The 26,030-nt window shown below is 43.9% G+C and overlaps 1 protein-coding gene across 1 annotated transcript in view; it reads left to right on the top strand.

The window, feature by feature from the left end:
* TMTC1 (transmembrane and tetratricopeptide repeat containing 1) overlaps positions 1-24,190 on the top strand; it is a 135,526-nt gene extending 111,336 nt beyond the window's left edge. The window contains exons 12-20 of the mRNA XM_026040335.1: positions 3,123-3,266; positions 9,764-9,872; positions 14,392-14,494; positions 16,839-16,974; positions 17,229-17,373; positions 17,818-17,955; positions 18,362-18,484; positions 19,401-19,478; positions 20,201-24,190. Coding sequence (XP_025896120.1) covers positions 3,123-3,266; positions 9,764-9,872; positions 14,392-14,494; positions 16,839-16,974; positions 17,229-17,373; positions 17,818-17,955; positions 18,362-18,484; positions 19,401-19,478; positions 20,201-20,341 — 1,117 coding nt within the window. The 3' untranslated portion in view covers positions 20,342-24,190. The remainder of the gene's footprint in view (positions 1-3,122; positions 3,267-9,763; positions 9,873-14,391; positions 14,495-16,838; positions 16,975-17,228; positions 17,374-17,817; positions 17,956-18,361; positions 18,485-19,400; positions 19,479-20,200) is intronic.
* Positions 24,191-26,030: the final 1,840 nt, after the last annotated feature.

Below are 26,030 nucleotides of genomic sequence, written 5' to 3'. Positions count from 1 at the left end.
TTTTCTAAAATAAGAGAGAAGTGTATTTTGTAAATATGCTGCTTCTTGTGGAAGTTTAATGAAATTCAGCTTGCTTTCATAAATAATGCAACACTTGCATTTTATTAGGTGAAGCCTAGAGGAATTTCTACCTAATCAGATACATGACAAGAAGAGTATTGCCTGCAGACTGTTGCCATCATCAGTGGTGGTGGTAAGGAAAATGCAGCTCTGCGTGTGTCCACATGGAAAGTACACCTTCTTAAGAAAAGTTATAAAACAATATATACCTTTTAAGCACTTTTTTTTTCATCTCAGAATGTCTCAGCTTTTTGTAAAACAAGGTCTGGGTTCTGAATATTATTATTATTGTGGCAGAAGAGGACTCTAGGTTAGCCAGAGACATTATTTCCTGGTAATCTGTTCCTGACTTTTCCAAGAAGTAAATTCACAGAGGGAGAGGGAGCCTTTGCATCACAGAGCCTACAGTCTAGGTAAGCTAGGTAGCAATGGGGAACATTTTGGGTTTGATTCCAAGGGTTGTGAAGAACAACAGAAACCCCCTAGKAAGATGAAAAGTACGTGCACATGCTTCCGTTCATTAGAATTAGAAATAGTGACATACTGCAGCATGCAGCAGAAAGGATATAAAGGAATTTACAAATGGTATATCTGCAAATTTTGCAGGAATGCTTGGAGAGTTCTTTAGTAAACGTTGCTTTAATCAGCTATCTGTGGTCAGTTTTATGATGTTCTGTAAATCCGGCCAGGAGACTTTGTTCTACTGCGTTCTTATGCCCAGGAAGCTGCTAACAACTGCAGTGAGAGAAGGTGGATGGAAGAAGGCCATTCATCCTCGTCCAGATCACATTAAGCAATAAAAGGGACCAAAGCCCATTCCCTGACTTGGCCAGCAGTCATTCACATGGCCCTTCCTCTACAGCTGTAGGAAAGTAATATTCCAAATAAGATCATAAGGAACTGAAGCCCAGCTCAAAAGCCCAATGCCACTGTCTTATCTCAGCGTTCAGGATTCTCTCTTAAYGTGTGCTTGGGTGTATAAAACTGCAAATGTTGTAAATTCTTCAGGCCAGATGCTAAGCTGGTTTAAGCTGACAATTTGTGCTAGCTGAGGTTCTGGTTTCTTGCTTACATTTCTTGGAAAGGGCAATGAGATATAATAAGTAAATCTAAAACACAGGGATACATCGGAGATGTGTTTTTATCCTGTGATTTCTTGTCAAGAGGTTTTAGCACTGAGCTCAGTACTGTATTTATGGAGCTGCTTGGTTAGAACTGTGCACTGGAAAAGTGAAATCAGTTCTCTCTTTTGATCTTAATTGAGTTTTCATTCCTCTCCCAAACAGTTCAAGCAAATCCCCTGTGCCTAAAATGTCATGGGAGAACTAGGAGCCAAGAGGAGAATAAATTTCTGAAAGTTTGAGAGCAAAAATATCAGGTTCAGGGCTGTAAAATGTTAATCTGTTTTTGACTTTCTCAAGAATTATCTGAAATACTTCTGCCCATTCGTAACTCAGACTACTTTGTTCCATATTATTAGATCTTTTTGTTATATATAACTACTGTCAAAAGTAATACATGGCTTCTGTCATAGCCAAAAGAAAAAAGAGGTTCAAAAATATAATTCCCAAATCCTTTAAATTTTGTAAATTTGCACAGAAGAAATACCAGAAAGGCTGAGCCCTCAGTTACTTGCCCTAAGATTGATAGAATCTTCTACAGTCAAGWTCCTGGCCAAGATACTGATACATCCCACTCAGCAAAGACGAAGCAAACTTTGTGCTTTCCCTTGCTCTTCCTATGGGAAGGCCTCGCCAGGCCTCGCTGAGCAACCTTAGGGATGAAACGTGTGGCTGTCTCAGTGCTGGTGTCGCTTTGGAGAGCGCTGAAGATGCAGGTGTGGTGCATGAATGTGCCGCTGTTGGAGAGCCCAAGTCCTCCAGACACCAGCGTGTACAGGCAAACTGCCCTGAGTGCTGCAGCAGAAGGGGTATCCCTGCAGATGGGCTGTTAGCTCTGCGTGGGGGGTGTTGACATTGTAGTGCTTGCTTGTAAGTTATCTTTAGTTACTGTGCATAGTGGTCATTATGTTTATCCTTCGTTAAAATAGGCTACATTTAAAATAAAAGAATGTTGCCACATCCTTTGAACATCCATTTTTGGCTTTGCAGTGCTTGTCGTCTAGACTTGGTGTGGGTCAGAAAAAGAATTTTGGGACTCCTTCCTTGTTTAATTTTAAAAACATCCAAAGTTCATTATCAGAGCATGTCCCCTTCTCCCAGGGGATGGGCACATTCCCATCCTCACCCCAAATCAGACYCCTGCCAGAATCACTTGTGTGCTGTGGAGCCATAATGCGACTGAGGCCAATGTTGCAGTGATGTTTAAAATAATGAATTATTCATGGTACTTAAGTACAGAAGATCCCAGGGCTGAATTGACATAATGAAAAACTACAGGTAAAACCCCCATGGGAAGACTTAGATTAAGAGCAGTCTCAAACTTGAGAGTCAGACTGAACTGTAGAGCCTTAATCTCTTCTGCTCACATTAATTGCCTCTCCTCAAGCCATACCTTGGACTGTCATAGCCAGTTACTTTGAACATCATTATCCCTATCAATTCCCAATGATTTATAAAGCTATTATTGATATTTTACTAACAGGGACCTAAAGCAGAAAAGTCAAATGATTTGTTGTGGTCTAAAGAGAAAATCGGCAGGGGCAGCAGGATTTGAGGCTGGATCTTCTCAAGCTGAAGCCTTGAGAAGATCTCAAGAGAAGATCTCAAGATCTCTCTAGAGATCTTTAGAAGATCTCTAGAACACTGCACAGTTTCATAACAGAACATATCTGCTTACATAGTCTCCCAACTTGACTGGGATTTCTTTGGCTGCTACAAAATGCTTATTTCCTTGTTGTCATGATGAACTTCAATTTAACCCTTTTATGATGCTAAACCTAACCCTGATGTCTTCCGTTTCTGGTGTTGTCTGGTGGAAAGCCTGGGGAAGAATGTCTTGCCCTTTACTGAGTGGAGAACTGCAGTGGTGGAGAGATGAGCGATTYGAGCTTTATTTGTCAGTTAGTGAGTGTCCATGACTTGATATTCCCATTTTTCCAGGCTGTATCCTCGCCATGCAAGTGCTCTCAACAACCTGGGGACATTGACCAAAGAYGTGGTGGAAGCAAAGGACTATTACAGACGGGCCCTGCAGTTAAACCCTCAGCATAACCGCGCACTCTTCAACCTCGGCAACCTGCTCAAGTAAGCTGAACACAGAATCCATGTTCTCTCTGTGGAGATCACCAAAAAAGGGTTTTTTACCAGGTGATCAGGAAACAATCTTACTGGCAGCCAAGACGGCCAGCGCTGAAACAAGGCTTAGTCTGGACAGTCATCATCTGTCTGCMAGCTCATTTCAGGTGCTGTTTGCCATTGTGCTTTAACTTAAGGCAGGTCATGTGCTCCAAAATAGACATCAAAAACTGAGATACTTCAAACAGGCCACTTGAGATTTCCCCCCTCAGTGGGAAGTTTTGGAGCGGAGCGACTCACATCATTCAAAGAGAGTGAGCTGTTGCAGACCTAATGAATAAGGAACTTCTCTCTTCATGTTCCCATTTCTCACCATTAGCTGGAAATGGAAGGTCAGATGGGTAGTTGAGGTGTGAACACCTACATCTGAGATGCTCAGAGCAGGATGTGGTTTATCCCTGTGGAAGGGGGGATGATGTGGACTTGAGGGAAAGGTAGACTTACATCCCTACATTGGTACACTACCGWGTTCGAACATGAATTAATCAGCTCAGAGTTTGACTCATCATTATTTATATTGCCAGTGTGTAACAAGGAGAATATTAGGCAATCATAATCATGCAAATTAATTTCAGTAACTATTTCTGAAGACAGATATATGTAACAATCTTTGTCATATGATCTAGAGATTCAATTAAAAAAAAAAACACATTTTTATTCCTGCACTAGTCTTCTGCACTAACAAAAGTAAAAACAACCCCTGTTTTAATCCAGACATCTTATTGTGCTAGCAGAAAATGCAGACTGCAGCAGTAAAAGTACATTTTTGCTGATATAAACTGCACCTACCTTTTAGGGGAATGTTGCTTGTAATGGTTCTTTAGTAAATCTTTCATGGCAGATCGTTTTTTAATGTAGGGCTGATTCTAACATGACACGGTCTCATCAAAATATACTTGATCTCTCTAGTTCTCAAAAGTCACTTTCATTGTGAGTTTATATGAAGGACATTAAGCAGTTTGCTGAAGTTCTGCCTAGCCTGTTGGCTAACGTGTAACGTTACAAGTAATTTTGATTGTCTTGGGTTAAAATATGGCAGAGGAGTAACCCTTAAATAAAAAATAGGCTAATGCTTTACTGGAAATACTCACAGAAAAGCTAAAATGGTAAAGACAGACTTATTACAAGAAGGATGGAATGTGTTTGTATTATTCATCAGGTTGGATTGTCTGAAATTAATCTTAGGAGGCAAGCAGTTTAAACATACATATTGTCATTTTAATCCATCACATTTGCCTTAGCTTTGTTCTCTGTGATTTTTTTCCTTTTTTCTTTTTTTTGGTACAACATATTAATACTAGGGACAGACTCCAGAAGGATCAGCAGGACATCCTATGCTGGTAACGCTTACATCTGGTCTGCTGGTGAGCTCTTGCAACCCAGCAGATGGGCAGATTTGTTGAGCCTGCAAAGCGCACCAGAAACATCTGGGAAAAGCTCTTAGAGCTGCTGTTTATATTGTGTGCAAAATATCATGCTTTTCCTAAGGTGATATTTAAGGTACTGAGTGTCCCTTCAGATTGTATACACCCTTCATCCTTCTGTAATGCCGTGTAGTGCTGTATGTTAAAGGTGTGTGATGCTCATTTCTGCTGCGCTCTTAAACCAATGCACTCAGGTTTCACCCCCAGTTTTTTCTGCACCCACTGGATATATTTTTTCCATCGTTTTTAGGCTTCAAAAGCAACCTATTGCATCTGGACACACTAATAGTATTAATTGTAATGGAAACCAGGTGTCTCCTTCTCCCTCCTGTAGAGAAAAGAACTTCAAACCCTCACAGGATACTCGGTGGAGGCATCAGCACAGCCGGACACCAAATGCTGCACGGTCGCATCCTGCGGGAATGTCTCCCCTGGAGCGCCAGCCCTTCACTCACATCTGATTTCCTGCACGTTTCCTGCATCAGAAGGCAAATTCACAGGGATCGTGACTCCAAGAGGACTAAATGGAAACTAGGGAGGGATTCCAAACTCGCCCTTCCTGTGACTTTGTGTCCATTTTCTACCTAGCTCTCCCAGTTGCCTTTTTATTCAGCCTGTGATCCCCTGGAAAGAGGGACCAGCTCCGTGCTGTGTATATAGGGCAGCTGGTGTTCTGCAGACCCTAAATGCATATAAGTTAAGAAATAAGAAAAGTATGCAGAATATTACAAGCTGATATTACTTTCTGGCTGTGCTGTGAGACACTGTGGAGGGTGTTTCARTTTTTTAAAATATGGCCTAGAAAGGATAAGAGGTCAAGGTCTAAAAAGCATTTTCTGTCCTCTTTACAGCTGTTTCAGTGTCTATACATGGAATAGATTGGGAGAGCCAGCTCCGCAATACTTACGTGCAATGCATGTGCATGTGCAATGTGCATGTGCAATAACAACATAACTTATGTGAGGACATGTAATGAAACTACCTGGAATGGGGAATTCAGAGGCTTATTTTGTAGAATTCCGTATCTGTTTCAGTTTTTAGTGTGAAAATTTGATTGCAAATATTAAATTTCACTACCTATGAGACTTGAGAAAGGGAAACTCTGGGATTTTGGAAGGATGGACTTGCGCTTCCCGTGTGGGAATCTGCCTCTCATTATTCCCTGGAAATAGGCTGTCTTTTCAAGCAGCTGTTCCTTGTGATTTAAGCTTGCATTAAAAGTATTTTGGAAAGCTTAGGGTAGAATCTCTATTTTTTTTTTTTTTTGTCGTGTTTTATTTTGTTTTGTTTTCTTGTGGAAGACCTAGATGAAAAAAATGTTTCCATTTTCTGTTTGCACATAATGAAAACAACTAGGTGCCAGAAGATGGATGTTGTCAGGAAGCACTGCATGATAACGATAAAATAAGCCCCTGATTTTGTTTACATATCGTAAGATAAAGCTCTATGTCATGATTACCTTGCCTTACATAAATATTGGGGAGTTTATAATTAAACAACATAGGCAGATTTCTTAGATAAAAAGACCCAAAAGAGTGGTCTATCTACAATGGAAGAATCACCTTCTTCCCTTTTTTAGTCCGTGATCATTGACACAAAGTAGCCTGATGCTGCTTTGTTTTGTTTTGTTTTTAAGCTTCATATCATGTAAACATTTAACTCACATATAAATTTGTTTTTGCCGAGATATAACAAGAGGAAAACTGAGATAAATATGGATGATTCAGAATACCTCACATAAATTTATAGCCTATGGGATACTCTGTAAGGAGACGAGATACAATCTTATGAACATTTGAAGTAGGTATTTAGGATCTCAGCTTGCTGTTGCAGAAAGAATGGAAGGAACTTATTCCTTGCTGTATTGTATCTATCCATATGCAAAATACTCTTAATATTCAGTACAGCACTTCTGACGAAGAAAAGCCTCATAACTCTCGCATGCATTGGGCATGTTAAGACCACATTTCTTCAAGGGAAAGGAGAATTTATTTTTGCCTAGAAAAAAATATTCTCTGACAGCTCGTGTTTAATCAAAGGACTTATTCTCTACTGAATGCAGAGCAAAACGCAAGGTGTTCAGTGCTTTTGTCAGCATGTTCTCATTCAAGTTCAGCAAGCTTGACCAGTCACGGGAAGCACTGCCTTGGTGGTGGGCCATCTTGGTGTTCCTGCACTGCTCTTCCTCCAGTATGTCCCTGTCTTTCCTGGAACAGGCAGCCCAGTGTGGGACACTTCTCCAGCTGCAGTCTCCCAAGTGTCGAGTAGAGGGGACATCACCTCCCTCGGCCAGCAGGCTGCTTTCTAGCCAGCCCCAGGCCTATTCCAGGTGTTTATCCCACCCCAGGCCTAGGACCTGCACTTGCTTTTGTAGAACTTCATGATTTTCCTTTGAGTCCATTTCTCCAGGCTGTGCTGGTCCTTCYGAATAGCAGCCCTGCCCTTCAGCAAATTGCTTCTCCAGCCACTTTGGTGTCATCCACATAGGGTAAATAAATGCCAAAGGAATTAAATAATATGAATTATATAATTGTTTTTAACAGAAGCCAAGCAGCTTTACTTCCAGATAGGTGTAGTTGCATGATAGGAAACCAGTAACAGATGATGAGAACAGTTGTGGAGCCTCTGCTGAGTTGTGTTCCTGGCTTACCTGCGGTGAGGACTAACTTGACCAAGTAAGGCAAATCATCTTGAGAGGTAAAAAGTGCCCAAGAGCACRACTTTCCAGGCTGCCCTTTCAGTGTGTCAGCCCCTGCACAACCCCTGTGTCTCACCAGTCCTCTAGTTGATGGCTCTCTGCCTGTGGGTCCCTTGCAAAACTAAGGAAGAGATGCTCCAGGTGGGAAGCGCCATTCCCTACACCCTGCTTGCACATACTAGCTGAGAGGAAGGCTGGGGACACGAGTGGCAGAGGCAATCAGGAGAGGACATGGTAAGGCAAAGTGATTYGGGGAAAAATACGGATTAAGTGATTGTAGACTCCTCTCAGGTACATTTGTTCCTCTCTCATAGTGAAGGTATCACCCAGCTTTGCCTGGTGATTTACTCAGGGTAAATCGGTGTGTCGGACTGTTCTCCCGGCGCTCTGTGTTCTCCCAGATTACATCAGATTTATACGGGCCGTGGCCTCGATCCTGCAAAGTGCTGAGTATGCTGGCCTTGCTCCAAGAAAGCACTTCAACCAGTAATTAATTTTCAACTTGCATGCATAAAATTTAAGTATGTGTTTAAGTGCTTGGCCAGAGTGCTCGGTATCTTGCAGGCTTGAGCCCTCTTAGAAAATGTTGGGTCTGCTTCTTTTAATATAATCCAGTCTGTCACATAAAAAAAAAAAAGATGCCATAATCTTTCGCTCTCTACCCCTACTTTCAGGAGACAAACGTTGTTCTTGTATCAAACAAACAAACAAAAAAGCCATTTAGAAAAGAAAAGAGCAATTAAGAGGGTTGCCCTGTGTTCAGAGCGCATACTTGCGGTTAATGGGAACTTTTAGTGCTGCTGAGTGGATCCCTTAATCCTTTTATTTTTGTAGCTGGCATTTCCTACATTTTTGCCAAACATCAGTGCCTTTTTAAAGCAGCCATCTGGTTTTGATTTGTAAAAATGTGTCATGAAACTCCAGCCAAAGGATCCAAAAGTTTTATAAATTGACAAGCTAGCTGGTCTTTAATTAGCGTGGAGGAAAAGTGGTTCTTTATTTGTTTTTGCTTCACATGTGTAATTTAGACTGAGCAGCAGTGACGAGGGAAAAGACTAGCACAACTGGTTTTACTTAGCTTAATGCACAGGCAAAATATCCTTCCAGTTATATAACTAGAAAAGGAAAAAATCTGCAAAGCCACATATATTATCAGCCGAAATTTGCGCCTTATAAACAAGATCTGGTTACCTGAGCCTGTTGTTCGGATGAAATCCAAGGCCAAAGCAGCAAGGTGTTCCCATATTTTCTGTGTGCCGGAGTCCCTTGTTGCCTTTTGCAAGCTCTGCTATTCATTTTTCTTTTTTTTTTTTTTGTATACCCAGCATGAGGAAAATGTTGTTCCTGTCAAAATAAGCATCCTCAGATTTTTGTCCATGTAGCTACTTTTTCCAAGGAAAGAAATACAGAGCAGTACTGGGGAAATTGTAGCTCCAATAATCATTCTTAGATGTTTGCTTGGGAAACCTTTTCCCAAGGCAAAAAAAAAAAAAACCCACCTGAGTAATTTGGGGAGAACTGTAGATCATTGTTGTAGTCATCCCTCATATATCTCTGTTCATAATCACCAAGATCTGAAGCACAGACTAAAGACGGAGATGTTTGGCRTTCCAGGCAGAGATCCCAGGCAGATTGAATCTACCAATAATTTTAATTTTAAAGTAGTAATTTTACTAAGACATAAGTCTTGATATATAACAGGACTTCTTCTCCAGCAACATGCTCTGCCATGTTTTCAGAAAATACTTTATACTTGGAGACCCTTTTGCTGGCTTGTCCTTCATATGTCCTAGACTCCTGACTGGATGGACGAGGCAGAATTCTTGCTCTTCAGTGTGTGGTTTTGGGAAATACACCATTTTGGGGGGTGTTTTGCCTTTGCTGGGATCATGGCCAATGTGACAGCCACCAGCAGCCCAGCCTGGGCAGCTCCCTTCTCCTCCTCTCGTGGCTGCCATCCAGACGAGAAATGGGGAGGCACTGCAGGGCGCCCATGTGCTGCTCTAGGGACTCTCAAAACTCGTGTGTGGAGAGTGCATGGGCCAGCATGTAAAATCCAGCATGCAGTGAGGGCCTGCAGCCGCTGTCTGCAGAGCCATATGCTCAAAGAAAGGCCAAGGGAAGTGCCTGGGCTCAGGAGATGCTGATTACTYGGATCATGGAGAGAAGATACGAGTTAATAATTTAGTCTTTGCTGAAAAGGACAAGACAGGACATTTTACATTCTTTAAAGTAGTTCGTCAGTGGGTGACAGTCTATTAAAAGAGCTTTTCTTTCTCCCTTCTTTTATTATTTAATTATTTCCCGTATTTTTTGGCACGCAGGTCCCAGGGCAAGAAGGAGGAGGCCATAATCCTGCTAAGGGACTCCATCAAATACGGCCCGGAGTTCGCCGACGCTTACTCGAGCCTGGCTTCCCTGCTGGCCGAGAAGGTAAYGGGAATGATCCCAAGCTCATGCTCCTTGACCATGATCCATGATCATGGACGCTCCAAGCGCCGTTCTCGGCCTTAGGAGCGCCCAGGGCTTGCACACAGACACTGAGTGCGGCCTAGGAAGACTTTCTGAGCTGCTTTAGAGCTGGCTTTTTCACTACAGGAGGCAACTCACTGAGTAATTAACACCCACCTTAGTGTGGCTTTGAAATGCTGTTAAAATTGTGAGTAAACAACCTTTTTGCAGCTCCGCACGTCTTCAGCAAAGGCTTGATCCTTTATTATGGTGTACTTGAAGTGTTTGACAGCAGAATATGTGGGTCCTCCTTCCCATTGCACACATAAATATCATGAAAAAATTAAAAATAATATACTCCAAGGTTAGGAAATACCTGAACTAAGGTTGGCTCTGCAGCCTGAGCTGAGCCCTTTGCATATGTGCGTTAGGATACAGCTCTTAATTACTCAGGTAGATGATCGCTTATTGAGAGTGGGAACATTTGCTTGCTGTATGTGGCTCCTAATGAGCAACTGTTCAATATTTTATTTAATCTCATTGTTCAATATGTGGCCCTAGGCCTTATTTGCTGCTCACCGGCCAGACTGTGCTCTGGAGGCAGGATTACTCATTTCTTCTTGGGCTTTTTCCCCCTGCTTATTATTCTGGTCCCTTAGTACCGTCTATACATTATGTAATTTATTTCTGCAGGTCCCTTGTGAGGTGAACTAGTGCTGTTCCCACTGAAGAACAGGGAAATGGAGACACAAAATGTTAGGGTTCAAGAGGAGCTGTGAAATCTGGGTGCATATTTGGAGACCGTCACTCTTTGGTCTTGCTAATCCTCCCATCTGGGGCTCAGGGAATATCACCTTCCACTAACCCACAGTCGGGTTAGCAGAATTAGCCAAAACCTCTCCCAAAAGGGAGTTGCTTGAACGTTGGCCAGATTATAAGCAAAGGTCTTGCTCTGGCTTATTCTGGCTTCTTTAATGACAGAGGCACTCCACAAAATCCACCTTTGATAAATATGGGTTACTGACAGGAGCTATGTTGTGCTGTTGTCTTTTAAGTGACTTTCCAGTATTATCAGATGTACAGCTGCAGAAATCTAGAAATACARTAGATGAATTGAAAGAAGAGCCTCGTTCAATGGGATCTGTGATTTGAATCAACCATTTAATGAAGTCCCCTGCAAGTATAGGAAATGAGCTCTCTGCAGTAATACATGGTTTTAATACTAATTGAAGTAATTAATTAAAGCCATCAGTCATAAGGTCAACAGAGCAATAAAAACATAATAGAGTCCCAAGGCCAGCTGCCCAAAGCAAATGTTGTGAGTTAGCCCAGCAATAATTCACCTACACTTAGGTGTAGTGTGTTCATCCCCTTGAGGCTTTGAATAAGTGGAAGGGGAAGAAAAGTTACAGTCCATAGAGTTTCCTCAGAAGTSAGTGATTCCTGCAGGCCTGTAGCAGTGCCCTGTGTTCAGCCCTAGCAGATCCCAGGGATCCTGCTCTTTGGTTTACAAAGCTGATTTTCCTTCTGCTTGTAGCCCCGAGCAGACTACTAGTTCCTTGGCCCGTGGGTGGGAGAGAGAAGGGACTGGAAGCTGCCCAAGTAGCTCCCATGAAGTGACCATGAATGTGACCAACTTCTGTTCCCCCAGTGTGGGGCTAGGGCTGGGGAGGGAGGAARCAGCTGGAGGAGACGCAGTGAAGTAGGGTCCTGCTTGCCTTGCTGGTCCTGCACTGCACTCCCCTGTAGTGTAAAGGCTCTGTATCTGCACGCCAGTGTGTGGTTCCTTTTCTTCTGTAGYTGGGAAAAATGCTGTTAGGAGGAATGCCTCATGCTGCGGGGGAATTAGCTTGTAACTCCGTGTAACTGCCCTGTTCTCCCCTTGGTAGTTGATTCTGAAACCAGAACAGATTTGGGGAAAAGGCCAGCACSCTGCATGGAGCAGTTTGCCTGTTGTAAGGCCTTGTCCTCCTCACTGCTTTTTCTCCGTGCTCTCATAACTCGGTCATGGTGTGTGCTTGGGTTCCGTGACAGGCTYTTGCCATCTTGGTGCTGCCTATATCGGAAATCAAACGTCTTTCTTTGCTAGTTTCATGCTCCTGTAACAACACTTGCTTCCCTTGGCCTTGCTCTGGCTTTCTTGAGAATATCTTCTTGCCCGCCTTGAAGTTTCACTAGCCACCTCAAGCTACTTGATGGCATTTTCAAGGTCTCTCATCTGGAGTCAAGGGTGTGTGTATATATATGTATATATTTGTATATATATTTGTATGTATGTGTGTATATATGTATATGCACACATGGATATATGTTTATTGTATATGATGTATATGGGAATATATATATATACACATATATACATATATATATATGTGTGTGTGTGTATATATACATATACATACGTGTGTGTGTGTGTGTGTATATATATATATATATACACATTTTTTTTTGGTAAGAATGTCAGCATACCCAAAGAAAAAGAATCCTAGCTTCAGAGGAGACCCTGCAGATGTGACTCAGACTTACCCACACTGAAAAACAGCCATATAAAAAGCAGACTTAAAAAAACTCGGAGTTCAGCTGAGGGAGCTTCAGATGCATAATTTTTTCTTTAAATCATAAAAATCTCATACATTTTTAAGGCAGYCTTCTGAGTTTTGTGAGCTTGATAAATGTTTCATGAAGGTCCGGAAGTGACATTATTAAGTGTTAATGAGAAGCAAGCCTTGGTTATCTTACTGCATTTCTCCTAAGGAGAGGGTAGGCTGCGAGGGAGAAACCTCTGGCACATCCTTCTTAATTTCTGACCGAATGCAATGGAAACACTTGGTTAGAGAAATCATTCCCGTCTGTGCTTTCAGGCTGCTGCATGCAAGGTCAGGATGTTAGATGCCAACACTAAAAAAGCGTTTTACAAATGGCATGTGCAGTGTGACAGTGATAAAAGCACACCTAATGCTATGTGGCAGTGAGCGTGAATGCTTTTACTTGGGATATTGCTAATCCAGTTGAGCGCTTCCTTGTTTTGAAGATAGGATTTAAGACCAGCAAATTAAATGCAGGCAACTCGCATGCAGGCATGCAAAGCCACGCACTGCAGCTGAAAACTAAACTTAGAGGAAAAGAAATCAATAGGGAGGTCTCTGAAAATACTCTGTTAGTGTCTTTCTGACACAGATATTTTCTGAGAGCTGCTCATCATCTTAGTCAGTTCGGATGATTACTACTTTTTTCCTGACCCCACAGACTAATGATGTTAAATCCATATAAATTTATCCAAAATGTCCAAATCTAAGTGCTGCTTAAAAATGTGTTTCTGTGTTYTATCACACGCTATCTTTTCTGCTGACTGACCTTTATCATATGAATGTGAAAGCATTTAGCTGTGTCAAACCATTTGCTTTCATCAAGTCGTAGTCTTCAAATACTATTAATTCCAGCGGTTCTGAAGTGGGATGTGAGAAAGGAACCCATGCATTTAAACAGCTACAAACAACATGCTGCTCTCAGGTGCACCTCTTAAATCCAGAGCGAGTCCAGTATGCTCAGAAATTTGCAGGTTTTGAGACAAGGAGAATTCAGAGCTGCGATAAACAGCAAAATCAGGTTGGTTTCCCACAGAGAATTAACAGAGTTGCCTGAGAAAAGTGGTTTTCAGGGCCTGCCCTGGCTGCTGGAAGTTGTCTTCGTCTCACCTGGTGTGTGGGGTCTTTGTAAAGGGTGTTGTGGCACGAAGCCCAGCTCCTTGGCAGGTCTGGGTGCAAGGCACAGCCACTCACTGGCAGCATTGGTGGGGCAGCGCGTTCATGGACATCTCTTTCCTTTCCCTGTGGATTCATCTCCCAGCCATGAGGTTTCTCTGGCTATCCCAAGCCCATCAGCAGAGCCCATGGACTTGTGTTGCCCAGGGCTTTGGGAAGCCATGGGGATTCTCCAGAGGCTCTCAGCACCTTCAAACCTCATGGAAATCCATGCAACGTGCAAAGATTCAGCACATCTGAAAACCAGGCCAMTGACATCCAGTCAGTCCCAGTGAGCTGCATCCCACATGGTGACAAAACCTGCTTTTAATCTGGATCTGCCTGATTTGCCCCGCTCCCTCTTTGCCGCTAATCCTCTACCTCCTTCCCCCTCATTCCCTGCACTAGCTCTCCCTATCCCCCAGCTGTCCCCGGGCTTTTGCTCCCCGTTTGTCCTTGTGGACACAAGCCACTGAAGCTCTTGAAAAGCAGCCTTTTTCCAGCTGTTCTTACTGCTTTGCAGGTGCATAAAAATGGTGAGGACTGCTGTGGGGCACCAGATAGCAGGTTCTGATCTTCTAATCGCATCCAGACAGAGGGTGAGATTGGGGCCTCCTCGAGGCCATGGCTGCTCCCCGCGAGGGCGGTGGCCCCTGTGAGCAGGATGGCAAGGGGCATTTCCACATGCACGGACGTGCAGCTGGTGCAGCTGGTGCTGGCCCTGTTTCTGCCACAGCTAAGACATCTCCTGCTGTTTTAAGGAACGCCTTGAAGAAGCTGAGGAGGTTTATAAGGCCGGCATAGAGAACTGCCCGGAGAGCTCCGACCTGCACAACAACTACGGCGTTTTCCTGGTTGATACTGGTAGGTGAGGGTGGAGCAAGGACTTTTCTCTCCCCCACTTGCTGGCTTTGGTTTGTTTTGTTTAGCACTACGTTCTTAGGAGATTGTCAAAAAATTCCAGAGCTGTGGATATGCTGCCACTGTAGCCTGGAAATAAACACCCGCGCTCTGCTGAGGTGGCATAGGGTGCTGAAATTTGCAGTCAGAGMAGTTGCTGGATGACAGCAGCATTCAGCCTCTCCCCTTCCTACCACGTTTCTCACCGTATTAGCACAGGCAGTTGCTGCCTTTGATTTGAGCCAGACGGCATCCCGACAACACTGCCGTTTCTCCAGGAGAGCGTGGCCACATCAAACGAAATCCCAGACCCACAAACGGGTCATTATGGTCTCCGGGCACTTGCTGCTCTRCTTGGGGACAAAGCAGCTCTTTGACTGCAAGGGCTGCGTGCCRCTGCTGGAAAACAAACACGGCCTTTAAACCAGAATCGTCCGTGAAAACAAAGCCTAAGATCCTGTGGGGTGAATTGATTTCTCAGGGGCTCCCTAATGAAATACAAAGCCTTTCTCTGCTGGGCTACTGATTCCCATCCAGCTTCCAAGGACTTCTTGGCATTCACATAATAATAATAATAAAAAAGAAAAATTAAAACACCCCGTAAGTGCCACTGTTAACGACAACTTTATAAGCAAGTCCAAGTTTGAATGGAGAAACTATTAGTAGAAACCAACTACTCCTTTGCCCACATCCCTCCAGAACAGAGGTGAGGGCCAATGCTGTTGCCACCACGTCTGCCCCTGCCACACAGTRCCAGGCTCTGGTGATGCTCGGGAAGGAGGGGCAGAGCCAAAGAGCAGGGGCCATCCTTCCTTGGGTGGTGGTCCTGCCTCCGAGCTGATGCTCAACCATCATTCTTCTGTGCTGTGAATGGGAAATAAAGAAGAAGCCAAAATGATGGTAATTGTGATAATAATTTAAAAAAGGAAACATGGTGTTAATGACAAATGAAGATTCTAAGTTTTTGTTGGGCCAAAATTCAAATTTATTAATAAMAGGTCAGTAATTCCACTCGGACACTGCTGCTTTCTGCTTCCCAACCCAGCTAAACTGCTGTATTCCAATCAAATTTATTTATTCTCCTGTAGTGCACTCCACTTTATTTTTGCACTTGTGTCTTCTGCCAAAGTAAAAACTACTTTTTAAATTATTTTTACCACATAACTGTACGTACAAATAGATGCTTCTTGTGCCTTCCTTAATGACCTGTGTTGCCCCCATGTGTTTAACAGCAGAGGCACTGGCTGATTTTAAGGACATAGGTGCATGCCCAGCTGCTTCCCAGCATGTTTTGTAGATCCAGTTTTCAAAAACATCTGTCTGCTCAGCAGCAGGAGCAGAGCGAGGTTGTTTTAAAAAGTCCCACCTTGAAAGATATGTTGTTGGCCTTTCAAATCCTAAATGCTTCTGAGTTTTCTTACAGACATCTCTGCTCTCCTTTAAAGGGAAGCCTGAGTACGTGTTAATGCTGCTTTTATGTTGTGTAGGTAATCTCAAGAAAAAAATCAAACGAAATCTGAAATGCTGCAGAAATAGAAATTCAGCAACATATGTTYGGTGTGCCAGCAAGTACCGAGCATTTTCAAGTTCTTTTTTTCCAGCTAAAGAATGCAATTAAATACACTAAATTTGATTTGACTTTAAAAATGCCAATACTCTAAGGTTTTGCTGGTGGACAAAGCTCTGTGAGTGTCAGTTTTCAACAGAAATATCTGGCCTAAAGTATGCAAACTAGTTAAATCAACATTGTGGCTAAAAAAATGCTGAAATGTCGGGACTTTAAACGGTGCCCTATTAAGGTATTTTGTAGGCTGTGCCTAAGGAAAGCTCTGTAATGTCCTTCAGGAGGACGTTATTATTTAGRTAAATAAAAATGCACTTTTATAAGTAGAACTTCAGGCCTCTGGCATAGGTGTTGGCACCTTCCTTCAATTCAGAATGGACGCTGGCATTTCCTAAAAATGCAAGGCACTGTTATCACAGGCTTCCGAGGTCTTTGGCAGGGCTGCATTTCGTTGTGGGTTCCGTGATMTCATGGGCTGTAGAACCTTGCACAGGGCCATGTTTTCTTGCAGTGGAGCAGTGCCACCCAATGGCTCCTCTGAAACATGGAGACGTTGCCTGTAGGCTCCCAAGTAGGCATCCTAGGCTGCCCTGGATTTATTGCAGCAAAGTGGGAATTAGCTGGTTTCTGTCACTCACTTCCCAGCATAGAGCAGGAGCTGAAAGAAACCAAAGCACCACTGCCTGCTGGAGCTGTGAGATGATTTTATTGAGGCACCAGCTTAACAGCTCTTCTCGTGTCCAGGCGCTCCAGAGAGGGCCGTGTCCCACTACAGACACGCCATCCGCCAGAGCCCAAACCACCACGTGGCCATGGTGAACCTGGGCAGGCTTTACCGCTCCYTGGGGCAGAACAGAGAGGCTGAAACCTGGTACAAAAGGTAAGAGCTTGAGCTGCGGGACTCGTGRTTCCCTTGCCCCCCACGTATGGGCTTGTCCTTGTTCAAAGGCTTCATTAGAAAGTTCGGTGATATTTCGGTCTGCCAATGTGGCCTTGGTGTTTTTTTTCTCCCTGTCTCCATCCATTTGGAATCAGGTTTGCTTAGTTGGCTGTTTAATGGGAATGCCCTCTACTCTTTCGTTTTGATCCCCAAATGACCTGGAAATAACTCTTTTCTTTTTCACCAATATTCAGGGCATTGAAGGTATCCCGGAAAGCTGAAATCCTGTCCCCGCTTGGGGCTCTGTACTACAACACTGGGAGGTATGAGGAAGCTTTGCAGGTTTATAGGGAAGCCGTGTCACTGCAGCCTTCAAACAAGGAGATTCGGCTGGCGCTGGTGAGTGCAGGACTGGCGTGGCTGGGGCAGGGCCATGGGATACTAGTGCTATGGAAAAGGGTGATGTCCAATGGATGGCCAATGGTAGCAGGAAAATTACCCCAGGCTGAAGCTCTGCAGACACCAGACAGAGCATGTATCCGTACGGGCCAAACGTCTCTTTCTGTTTCCTCCTCACACCCTCCTGAGCTCAGATCCTATGTCTCAGCCAGCACATTTCCAGCTGAGCGAGACCTGTCACGAATCAAATCTGACCTGCCTTGCTCACTAGGAAGGGTTACAGCTGGGCTTTCTGTGTTTCCTTGGTGAGCAGTTGTCTCAGAACTGCTATCCCCCTGCCTTTCCACAAAGCAGGAGGCCAGGGCTGCTCCCTGGGTACAACATGGTGTATTCAAGGGGCCTGAGTCTTTAAAAATTATAACTTTTCATSATGTGGCTCTCTAGGCCCAGGTTTTAGCAATGATGGGACGGACAAAGGAAGCTGAAAAGATGACGAACCACATACTCCATGAAGATGCAGAGTGTTTGGAGTGCTACCGCCTTCTGTCAGCAATCTACAGCAAGCAGGAGCACTATGCTAAGGTACAGAGCTCGCTGTGTTGCTGTCCCAAGGGCTCACATGCAGAGCTCAAGCTGAATTTTCCACTCTGCCTCTCCAGAGACTCATTTGTGAGTGCCTTAGCACACATGMAGTGGGCTTCGTTTTTTACTAACTCCTTTTGTTTATCGGGATAATGAGACTAAAGYTAGGAAGTGTGATTTTCAAAGGTTGTGAGCTTTTACTGCTCTTACTGCTGTCAGCCCCACAGCACCTCAGCCAAAAGCATCTAAAACTCTCATTTCCAAGTGTGATAATAGTGCAGAGCAAATGAGAGAATGGAGAGATGACTTGTGGTTACTTGGGCTTCTGTACTGGGAGATACTCGTTGAGCATGAGAAGGAGAAAGGGGTAGTATACAGTAATACAAATCCTTTTGCTTTTTCACAGGCACTTGAAATTATAGATAAAGCTCTTCAGCTAAAACCAAAGGATCCAAAAGTCATATCAGAGCTCTTCTTCACTAAAGGAAACCAGCTAAGAGAACAGAATCTTCTTGACAAGGCTTTTGAGGTATGAGTGCTCTAAGTGCAATGGATTTACAGGTTAAAGAACGGAGTTAACTATTTGCAGCTARTTCTCTGTGCTGCATGTGCCATGAGTATTGACTTCAGGAGCTTATCAGTTCACGAAAGGTACAGCTAAAGCCATGGAGCAGTGATGGCTTTGCCATAGTTAGTTACAAGTTGCCTTTCTTACCAATATATGGAAATATATAGTTGCCTTTCTCACCAATATATGGAAATACAACACCCTGTCTTGAAAAGTTAGCTACAGAGTCAAGGTGAGACCATGGAGAAGCCCACGCCATGTCATACTGACTGAAGTCTTGGTCCATCCATCCATCCTCATCCCTTCTTGCTAACCATGACCGACTCCGTGTGRCTCCATAGACATGTCTAATACTGGCTTGAATCCTCTTCTGTTGGGATAGCATAGAAATGGTGCTATTTGACGGAGTCCAGGAGGTTCTTGTTGCTTCTTCTCCTATATAGACAGAAGCAATGGGGAGGAATTGCACAGCCCTCAGATTCTTGTGGAACATCCATTGTGGTGGCTGTACAACAGATCTGCAGCTGGCTCCAAATTAAAGCCTTGTAAATAAGGAGCATCCCAACCCACCCACTGCTTGCAGGATGCAGGCACTTGTTAGTGGGAATGTCCTTGACGTGCAGAACACCCCGGCGTGCCCAGAGGCTTGCAAATGTGATGTAGTTCCTCAAATGATGCAGTGGGCATGGCAAAGCTACTGAGATGAACTCAGTAGGGAAAAGGTACAATGGGTCATCTCTACTGAAAAAGACTGAATTTCAACATGTATAAAGAATTGAAAYTGTATTTTAAATGGCTGCAGAGATCTCCTCTTTTAACTGTTTTTGACCAAAGATTCAGACTTCTAACCTAAAAAAAAAWAATAATGTTTTTTCAGAGCTATAAACAAGCTGTGGAGTTCAACTCAGACCAAGCACAAGCCTGGATGAACATGGGAGGCATTGAACATATCAAGGTTTGAAAATTTTGCTTTTTCTTAAGCTGTCAACTGCAAGGACAGAAAGYTAAACTTGCCTTAGACTGCCAAGAGCTACATATTTGTGGACAGTAAGAGACCATAACATATTTGTCCAAGTCTTTGGACTTATTTGGTCTGATTTGTCCRAAGAGGAAGAAAACCTATTTCAGCCCTAGTTAGAATTTCCCTACTAGGTTGCTTGGGAATGTATAATCTGTAATTTAAATCCACATTTTAAAGAGGACAAKCAGCCTGTCCACTTTAAAAGTCTTCTGGCTTGAATTGTTGACCTGCCTTAGAGAAATGTCCTCATGAGTGAAATTTTAAGATTCCTCTCTACCTAGCTCACTAAATGAAGATGTCTGTCTGATGCAGAATACTGACATGACATTATGGAAATTCATGATTATCCCTTTTTTTTTTTTTTTTTTTTGTTTGACTTCTTTAACCTAGCATTATAATTTGGGTCTTCAGTCACAGTGTGTGATGTCCCTAAGCTATCCTATCCATGAATAAAACTAACTACTTTTTTTGCCATGGGTGTTTGATCTGATTTAGCTAACACTAAGGTGATCCATCTCATAAAGAAGTGTTGCAAATAATTTCAAGTTTTAAAAGTTTGTTTTCCTTTGTGTAACTGTGTTCACCATTTCCAAGCAGTGACCCTTTCTATGTGTGGGCATGTGAATGAGATCTGTCATTTCTTTTCTTCTTTCTAGGGGAACTACGTCACTGCCCGTAACTACTATGAAAAAGCTTTACAGCTGGTTCCAAACAGCAAATTGCTGAAGGAGAATCTGGCCAAACTGGATCGATTAGAGAAGAGGTTACAGGAGGTCCAAGAGAAAGATCAGACATAGCATTCAGTCAACAGTGGGAAGAAACTTACGATCCTTGGAAAAGCCTGAAAGTGACACTGAAGGAACTTAGATATGATGCAGAATTATGGAASGCAAATTCTGGCTGCATGCTTGTTTGACCAAAGTTACAGGAGACACTCAGCTCATGTGGAACATGCTGGAGAACCAATGAAAACCTCCTTGGAGTCAAGATTCATGTTTAGGTTGAACCCRTCTTAGTCACACAAGTAATATGGGTGGAACATGCACCTTCAATATCTTAGTTATTGCTGKAGAAGCTGCGGAGACAAAACACTCATCCACTGCCCTGAGGCTGAAGTAGCACCTCTTGTTACTCCACACAGACTCACCTAGGCCTCATAAAGTACCATTGATGGTCTTCATTGCAAGTGCTGCCAGGTCCTTCTGAGCCAGGAAGATAGACATAGTGGTCATATAAAAGGGTTTCAGAGGGTTGATGTTGAGGAAATGGTGGCCACTTTTGCAGCCTGTGACTTGAAAGTGATCCTAAAGAAAGGGAAAGAAATGTCTGAGTATCACCTTAGAAGGATGATTCTGCAGCTAGAACAAACGATTCTATGAGGGGAAACTGCAGCTGAATGTTTTACTCATAAGATAGTAATTTTGTAGTAATTCAGGTTCATGATATCAGCACTGTCAAATATCATATGGCTTTACCCTTTGCCCTCTCTCTCCAGGCCAAGTAATTATTACTCTGAAAAYTAGAAACATGGAAAAGCAGTGGGAACCTCTAGAATTGTCCTCCTGTCCAGTCCCCAGTAAAAAATGAATGAACAAACCAAAAAAGAGCCCAACTAACCTGATCAACATAGGAGGTAAAGTAAAGCCACAAAGAGATTAGGGATGATTTGGTAGGTGGGAAAGGTACTAAAGAGGATTCTTTATGGGTGTGCAGGGAGAAAGCCCATTTATCATGGTGATAACTCTGATAAAACGTGTTGTCAAAGTGTTCTCACCTCCTCCCCCAAGAGATGCAGAAAATGAGCTATAGCTGATCAGTCATAAATCTATATTTTTAAATACTGAAGTGGGGAAATGAATTCTCTCCGGAACTGAGGATTTTATTTTTGAGTTTATTTATTTAACTTATAAACAAATAATTAATATATTTTCTCTGTTTTATAAGAACTAGCCAGTGTCCTTGACGGGTGACTACGTGGTTGGGCAGTGCCTCGTATTGTCCGAAGCTAGAGAACGCAGCACCACCGAGGCAGGCTTGGATAATGTGCTCAGATGGTATTTCTGAAGCTCTAAAGTGTAGTGGACCAGCCTGTCACTGCAAGAACAGCACTTTTCCTGGCTCCTACTGGGCTTGCACAAAGAAACATGAAGGGTTGGTGGGATAGTGCCCTGTGGCGTGGGCAGCTGGGTAGGTCCCCAGCTTGTTCCTCTCGAAGAAGGAAGCCACCATAAGTTGGTTATACTTGAGCTTGGCTTTGCCTGGTTGCAGCAGAGAAGCAGCCCACAGTGTGGTCCTGGTAGGGAGAGCTGGGGTTAGGACTGAGCTGCCCCGCTACCACCCGTGGGCCTGCGGGAGCTGTCGTTTCCCTGGTGGGCACCRCGTGAGGTGGCTCACGGTGCAGGTGCCCGGCTCTGCTGAACCGCAGGGACCGGTTTTGCTGGTCCCGACTTGGGCACCGCGGGTTCCCCGCCAGGGTCCCTCCGTGACGGTGGCAGCAGAAGGGGCGTCACGCTCACACCAAGTCAGTAAGGACTGTGTGTTCTTCYAGCCATGCACCGGTATGGCTTTAGGTTGTGGCCAATGGAAAGTATTTTTTCAAATATAGAAGAAGATGTATTTTTTATAGCAGTGCTGTGGGAGGGAGGTAACTCGGGTTTTTTTGCTTTCAGTWTTGACATAAAGTTGCGTTTGTCTTTCCTAAGACACCCAGTGCCAGTGGGGATCGCCTTCTTGTCCTAGCGTCCATCCAAAGCCATCCCGACCTCCTAAAACCAGTACATGTGCATAATATATAATACAGCTATTTAGGTGTCCCTCCAAGCTCCTGGAAAAGAATTGCATTTATTTTGCCTGGCTTTCTTACCTGCAGGAGGATATAGGGTGGCCGTTGTTCCTTTGAGGAAGGCTGTGCAGCAGGAAGGCTTGTCATATGTCCCACTGGAATTAGGCAGGAACATGTCCRTGTAGTTAGGCCCAGCTAAACTGCATTGCGGTTATATGCTGAAAGGTGGAGTCTCCACCTCTGTGAGCTGGGTTTAATGTAGTTACRGGGAGAGGAGGGGTCATTAATGAATCCCACGTTCCGAACACAGCACTTTATAGACCATATCTATGCAGAGTGGCAGTCTGCAGACTGGCAGGGTATTTGGAGAATGACTCAGGCCACAAGCTACCAAAGCAGTTAAACCCTTGTGCAGATCTGAGCTCACTCGCCGTCTCACTGGCTTCCATGCTGAAATGCAGTGTTTGTTCAGGATGTTAATCTGGTGAAAAGTTCACGGCAGATGAGAACAGTGGACTGTAATATGAAATGGGTAACCTCCACCAGAAGGGATTGTTATTGTGAAGATCAATAGGTGACTTACCTTGTKATAAACTGGATATTATCCTTATTAATCATAGGAAACGGTGTCTTCCTTTAGCATTGCACAGTTCATCAGACACTGCATTGTGGATACGCTGGTTTSTGCCAACGGCGTGGTGTTCGTGCACGCTTGGCAGAGACTGCAGATCCGTGGGTTAATGGCTGATTGTACAGAGGGGTGGTGGGGCTCCTCCTGTGTCCCAGTGGCCAAACCTCAGCACACGTGTGGGTGCTCAGCAATATGCAAGTGGGGAATTGACACCAGCTTGGTTAGACAGGACTCTCGTGTAATCACTGTGCATTTCCACTGTCAACGGAGAACAAAGCAACCGTGCTGCTTCCTCCTTATGAATAACAATTTCAGCTSATGTATTTTGTTTTCTTTGCTCCCATTCCTTCCCCATCCCTCAGGATGAATGATGCAAGGAGGGACATTTTATGTCTCTCATAGATGGTTTGCACTAAATTTTCCCAAAATTATGCAGGCAAGTTGTTTTGGCCTTCCAGGAAGCGAATGCAGCAGYGGGAATGACCCTTATTCCAGCAGGGTGGATGTGGATGGGGAGGGCACACGTCTCACACCTCCGTCAAGCAATGCAGAATGGAGAGCCTGCCGACCTGGCTTGCTTTGCTGGGCCCTTGGCAAAAGCTGCTCAACATTCACGGGAGGCAGGCCAAGACGGTCAGCCCWGTTTGGTGAAAGAAGCTTGTTTTCATTCTAATGGAAGTAATTAGCACATTTCATGTAATTCTAACTGTGTGATCTTTTTCCCCACTTGTCCTCCAGCTCGGTGAAGCAGTTGGCATGTGCTTAAGTCTCCTCAAACTGTACGTGCATTAAATCGACCAAGTGTTCAATTCCAGGTTTTCACACATGAAATTGTGTACAATCTTTGAAAGAATTTAGCTCTTAAAGTCTTTTTTCCCCCCAAATACGCCGTTTCTTGCAGCAGTTCTAAAATGCCTCATTTTGCTTTCACGTACATTCAAACAACCCATCAGGAAAAAAGAAAAAAAAAAAAAAAAGAAAGAAAAATGTGCTTGGCATTCACTAGTGTCTCAATGTGGCAAAGTTGTGTCAGATAATCTTGATAACTTGTGCAAAACTTGTGCAGAAGTTCCTTGCCATTTTTGTACTGACTTGCTGGGAATTCTTTTCTAGGAAATAGGCCCAGTGGTAGCCTCTGTAAAAGTTATGGCTTCTACAAATATGTTACTGTAGAAATCTCTGCCCGAGTAGATGTCATGCTGCGTGTTCCTATCGCGTGGGAGCTTTTTGCATTGGCTGTTGTTCATATGGTTCTTATTTCTATACCTATTTTTTTAATCAGTTGGAAAAAATAAATGGAAACAAGAAAACAGCCCATGGATCTGAAATCTTTCAAAATTAAATTCACACTTAGCAGCAGCTGGACGTATGGAATTTTCGAAGTCTTTGCTTTTTCACTGTGGGAATTATGGATAGATTTCATGTAAAAGAGTTATGCTCGAAGTCTTTGCAAAAGAAAAAATGTATGTAAATGTCTATTTTATATAAAAACTAAGAAAAATAACTGATGTGTCTAGTTTGGTTCTGTTGGCTGTAAGTCGGTTCCTAGGACCAACCAGGAATAGATGCTTCTAGAGGTGGAAGAGCCAAGGATTCTTACTCCAGTTGACTTGTGTTTTATTGCCCAAGGAGTTCAGATGATTACTCACACAGGAGCAACTATTCAGCACATGTACTGGAGTCTGGCCATATAAAATATAACAGGGTAGGCATTTTGGGGGAGCCTGAGCATGAGAAAGGAGGAGGGCTGGTGCTTACACGCTCCTGAGGATTTGGCCGCGTTGCACTGGGGCAAGTTCTTCCTGTGAGGGTTTCACCCCCGTAGCAAACACATCAAGCAGACTTCCCAGTTCAGCAGTACGCAGGTTGATCCTTTCAGCAGAAGAGTGATGAACACGGCCAGGGCCGACTGTCTCTCTCYGCCGCTTGAGCAGCCTGATGAACCACAGCCACCTCAGCGGCAAATGAATCATGGAAAGGGATGGATTTTGACATTTTTATTAGAACGGGAGAGGGGCCATTCCCAGGGGTGGCCCTGCCGATAGGCTTGGAGGGAGAGACAATGATCCAGCAAACTGGGGCAGGCTGGGCAGGGCTCATCCCTTCCATCCCCTATGCAGCAGCTCCCCGGGGCCACTGCCTACCAGCTAGCTCCCCAGAGATTAAAATAAAATAAAATAAAATAAAATAAAATAAAATAAAATAAAATAAAATAAAATAAAATAAAATAAAATAAAATAAAATAAAATAAAATAAAATAAAATAAAATAAAATAAAATAAAATAAAATAAAATAAAATTTTTTAGTGCCTTGGTATACCCTCTTCGGCACTGCAGGCTACTTAGGCAGGGTAGCTCCTTCCAAGGGCTATGGAGCAAAACTCGGCACGACACGGCAGGCTCCAGCCCGCACTGCCTGTGGCACTGTTGTCACCAGCGGAGAGCAGAGCAAGTGACACGGCGACTCTGCTCTGCAAAGTCTTCGAAAGAAACCCTCTTTGAGGCAGAATATGGTCRAGGGGAGGCTGAGGAAAATCACTGCAATGGCATCAGCACGTGCAGGCTTGTGGGGCCATTCCATGAACACCAAAGTGGAACCACGGGGAAAAGTGACGTGACAAATGTTAGCGAGGTGACGCTGGTCTGTGTGGTGGTGCTGGGAGTTAACCCRCTCTGAGCTGAGTGCAAGGGCTGCAGGAGGGTCTGTGACCAGGAGGGTGGCAGGATCCTGGGACCYGTCTCGTTCACTGTGGATAAGCCCCAGATCTGCTCTGTATCCATCAGTTCTGGGGCACGTGGAGAGCTGTGCAATCCCAGAGTTAAAGCAAGGGCAGTTCCACACATTGCTCAAAAAACACGTGGGTAGTGGTGCTGCCTGTGAAAAACACCAAGCGTTTCATCTGTGTGCTATGCCCTATGAACATGTCCATGAGAAACTGTCCTCCCGCTGCCTTGTTGTGCCCTGTGGAGCCTGGGGAGCGACACTCCGGGAGATCACAGGGCCAGAAACCAAGCTGAACGCCACCGTGTTTTACAGGGGCTGCAGCAGAGGCAAGGGGGCCCCCTCTGCAACA

The sequence above is a fragment of the Nothoprocta perdicaria genome, unplaced genomic scaffold (assembly GCF_003342845.1).
Source record: "Nothoprocta perdicaria isolate Ctin4 unplaced genomic scaffold, notPer1 scaffold_253, whole genome shotgun sequence".
NCBI lineage: Eukaryota > Metazoa > Chordata > Aves > Tinamiformes > Tinamidae > Nothoprocta > Nothoprocta perdicaria.
The sequence above is the reverse complement of the archived record's forward strand: the minus strand, read 5'-3'. Positions and strand labels throughout refer to the sequence as shown.